We start from the raw sequence: 3,735 nt of genomic DNA on the forward strand, positions 1-3,735 counted from the left end.
GTTTTTTTTTCTTTACACTATGTATGATTACATAATTATTATAAAATAGCTCAACTGTTCTTGTAAAATTGTGAAATTACTGTTGAAAGTAAAATTGGGAAACCTTCATTTAGTTTAACTTTTTTATTAATTAAAGTAATATAAGAAAAATTATGTGCAAAACATTATCTGCAAATATACATTTGAGAGCTTCCATATGCTACAAAGATAGAGGGAATGAGAAATATGTATTTCATTAGGCTAAGATTATCATAATGCTTTTTGCTTATTTAAGGCAGTACACAGAGCAATAATTATGTGCAATAATCCAAAGCAACCAGTGCACTTAATTAAAAAGGATCTGCGAAGGAATTTTCAACTGGTTGTTATGGGTTACTGCATCTTTTAAATAAACTTGTTTGATATTGCTCTTTATAGAGGTGGTTATTTAAATATTTATTACTATAATGTAATCTTGTTTTTCCAACATTTGTTACACATATGCACATATCATATCATTTAAAAAAACATTTTGTAATGTTCAGGACATTTAAGCAGTAGCAGAAAGCTATTTGTACTTCTGTATTTCCATTAATACAATCAATACAATATATCAGTTCACAACGTGTATGTAGCTCTCATCTTAGAATATAAACGTAATTAAAAAAAAAAAACTTTTCAAATTTTGATGGATGTCATGCAAGATCGTTTTGTTATACATTTTCATATCTAAATGACAAAGTGCACTAAATGTCATTTAAATAGAACAAGAAAGAACATTTTTAAATAGTCATTTTTCTTTTCAGATTTTTAACAAGAAGATTGTGTTGTTTTCTGTTCAAGATTTAAGATTATATAGAGTCCAGTTAAATACGATTGGTAGCCAAGAAAAAATATAATTTAGCTTTGTTAAAAAAAAAAGTCTTTATATACACATTTTTGTTTGCAGTCTATATGAAAGGCTATTGATCCTCTGAATATTAGGAAATGTCTTCATGTAGTTCACAGGCTGTTTAAAGCTGATGCCACTGAGATTAAAGCACATGATACACAGGTCTGGAATCTGGAGTCTCAGGGGTGCTTGGCAAGGAGTCAGTACTGTTGGATGGAGATAAGGAGATGGAATCTTGCAGAGGGAGACCACATTGCTCGGAAGAGGCAATGCGGTCCACTATACTAGACAGGCAGTCAAGGCTGGAGAGTGCTGAGAGCTTGTTTGAAGCAAAGGCTGTGGAGCAAACACATAAAAAAAATGTTAGCGTTGTATTAGTATCGCTTTTCGGATAGATATTGACATATTACAGTATAGGCTGAGGTAGACGACATGTGGTCTTTCAGCTACTGCGGAACTACAAGTCTCAGCGCACTTTACCATTGTGTGCCACGACTTGTAGTGTAGTAATGGAGACTAAGCGAATGGCAGGCTTTGTGGTTCTGATTACTGAACATCAATACAGTGCATTCGAAATACTTACATGTTGGTAAGTCAGTGCAATAGGCACTATTGAAGCCGCTATTTCTTCTCCATTGTGGGCTGATGCAGTCTGCCTGAAAAAACACAAGAAAGGGTCCCATAAAACCACTGATTCAAAGGGATCTGCTTTAAAGGTCATTGACTAGAACTGTCTATGAGCCACATTAGCAGTTTTCTGTGTGACACCTTGACTGAGAACATTGGAAAATCTCCCAAGCTTTTATGACATCAACTGGTGGTAATTCAGAGCTTTTGTGAAAAAGGAGCCGCATGGCAAAATTGAAATCTCACAAAAATGTGTAACATGTTAAGCATGAAGAATGGATTGAGGACGGGGGAGGCCACACTAATTTCACTGCAGATCTGTTTCCCAGTGTTGTTCCCAACCTGGAACATGTACACTAAATGGTAACAATATACATCTTCTAAGAGCCGGCTCACATGAGAAAGAATTGGGAATTCTTAGCTCGGGCTTTGTGTACATACAATCTAAGCACATTACCTTTTGTATTGCTTTACTGCTTCTACATTAGATCAACCTATAGTATTTGCTTTCATGCATGACTGAGGAAAAGGGAAACCTACAATTGTATTTTTAGGACTCATTACTGCAAAATATCACGATACAGTAAGCTATGCTGTACCATTAAGCAACAAATAACTGCAAATAGGCAGAGGCTGATTTATGAAACCTGGAATCAGTAACTACTGTCTGGTTATCCATAGCAACTAGTTAGAATTTAAGCTGGGTGCTTTACCTTCTGTGTTACACTGGAAAAAAATGCAATGTATACTCTGGTTGCTATAGGCAACAGCACCTTGTTTGTGGTGTTTTCATACGCCAGCCCCACTATGCAGCAAAGATAAGTGACACGCAATGCAGGGTGATGAGTGGTACACTGTCTTGTTGTACTCACCATGCCTTCTGAGCAGCTGGATTCTGGACTGTTAGGCTCAGAGCAGCTTTGTCCTGGGAGACTGTAGTAACTTTCGACTTGCTCTCTAAGAAGATCTTGGAGGCTTTCTATGTATTTGATAGCATTTCTTAAAATCTCCACTTTGGGCAGCCTTTGGTTGGGGTTTGCTGTGGTACATCTTTTAAGGTTTTCAAAAGCCTGATTCACTTTCTTCAGACGCCTTCTCTCCCTCATTGTAGCCGCCTTCCTTCTGTCCATAGTGGATGACTTTCTTTTGCAGGCTTTGCATGCCCACATGAGACAGTGGCCAGCCTGGTGGTGACCGGTGGGTGCTCTGACATGCTCCTCTTCATCAGATTCCTGGAAGCCTTTCTTAGGAGCACCGTAGACAGACATCTCATGCTCAAAGTCATCTGTAAATTCATCCTCTGGAGAAGGGATACAGGAGCTGTCATAGAAGAATTCAGATGGGGAAAAATGGCAACCATCTACTATCTCCATTCTCAGTGTTTTGCTGGGGAGGATACAAAGATGTGAGCTCAGGTTCAAGCGATCAAGGCTCAGGAAATGGCTTTGGAGTATCTTTGCTGATTTCCTCAATAATTAGTAAGCCTAGGTTAAGTGTTTCTGTGGTGAAGCACCAGCTTTATATATATCACCTTTAAAGGAGGTTGGTCCACAGAGACTAATATCCATTAGCATATCCCACATCATCCCCCTTCAGGGGCTGTCTAAGTGAGCCCCTCCTTGCTCCAATGTCTGGTTTCAGTTTAATGGCTTTTTGACACTTTGCTATTTGTTTTAGGTAGTTTTATACGTGTAAGGAAACACATCATTTGGTTGCCTCCGACTTGCACAGCTATTGTGCAGTTTAAAAGTGACCTCCAAAAGGTATTTTCTCAAGTCTTTTTGTAATCTAAATTATTTTCTGATCTAAAATTGTTTTATTTTTTTGTGTGTGAATTATTTATGCAATGTTTTATTATTATATTTATTTCAACCAATATCGATTTGAACGCATTAGAACAAATCAGCCTATCTAAGTATATGGCTTTTGAGCAACAGCTGTTGGTATCACAATTCAAATTAATAATAATATAGCCATTTATAATCAAAAATTGAGATGGCATAGAGCTGTTTTACCACTTTTTCCAGAAAAGCACAGCTGTGAAATAATCCATAGTTGTAATAAGACTAATGTGCCCCTAGCTACAGTGCAAAACGTAATTTGATTGTGATTATACATGTTTTTTTCTCCATAATCCTGCATTGAACCTGATCCTTTGGTGTCACAACAGTAGCCAGTCCCTGCTTCCTTGTACAGTTCCAGATGGATCCCAGCTGCTTCAAGGTTCTCCACCCCTG

The 3,735-nt window shown here is 37.5% G+C and overlaps 1 protein-coding gene across 1 annotated transcript; it reads right to left on the minus strand.

Annotated features, from left to right (window-relative positions):
* Window positions 1-1,013: 1,013 nt before the first annotated feature.
* On the minus strand, window positions 1,014-2,871 carry MYF5 (myogenic factor 5). Its single transcript, XM_018552917.1, has 3 exons — window positions 2,371-2,871; window positions 1,455-1,527; window positions 1,014-1,207 (listed from the first exon to the last, which is right to left on the minus strand). Exons 1-3 carry the CDS (start codon window positions 2,869-2,871, stop codon window positions 1,014-1,016), a joined length of 768 nt encoding a protein of 255 aa, XP_018408419.1.
* Window positions 2,872-3,735: the final 864 nt, after the last annotated feature.

The sequence above is a fragment of the Nanorana parkeri genome, unplaced genomic scaffold, assembly GCF_000935625.1.
Source record: "Nanorana parkeri isolate BGI_ZX_2015 unplaced genomic scaffold, ASM93562v1 scaffold101, whole genome shotgun sequence".
Lineage (NCBI taxonomy): Eukaryota > Metazoa > Chordata > Amphibia > Anura > Dicroglossidae > Nanorana > Nanorana parkeri.

What these genes read in the sequence shown, in the direction of transcription:
- MYF5 (XM_018552917.1), bottom strand. Translation starts at nt 2,871, where the DNA reads ATGGAGATAGTAGATGGTTGCCATTTTTCCCCATCTGAATTCTTCTAT. An exon ending in CCAGCTGCTCAGAAGGCATG is followed by an intron (nt 1,528 to 2,370) that starts GTGAGTACAACA and finishes GTGTTTTTTCAG; the next exon opens with GCAGACTGCATCAGCCCACA. An exon ending in TTGCACTGACTTACCAACAT is followed by an intron (nt 1,208 to 1,454) that starts GTAAGTATTTCG and finishes TTTGCTCCACAG; the next exon opens with CCTTTGCTTCAAACAAGCTC.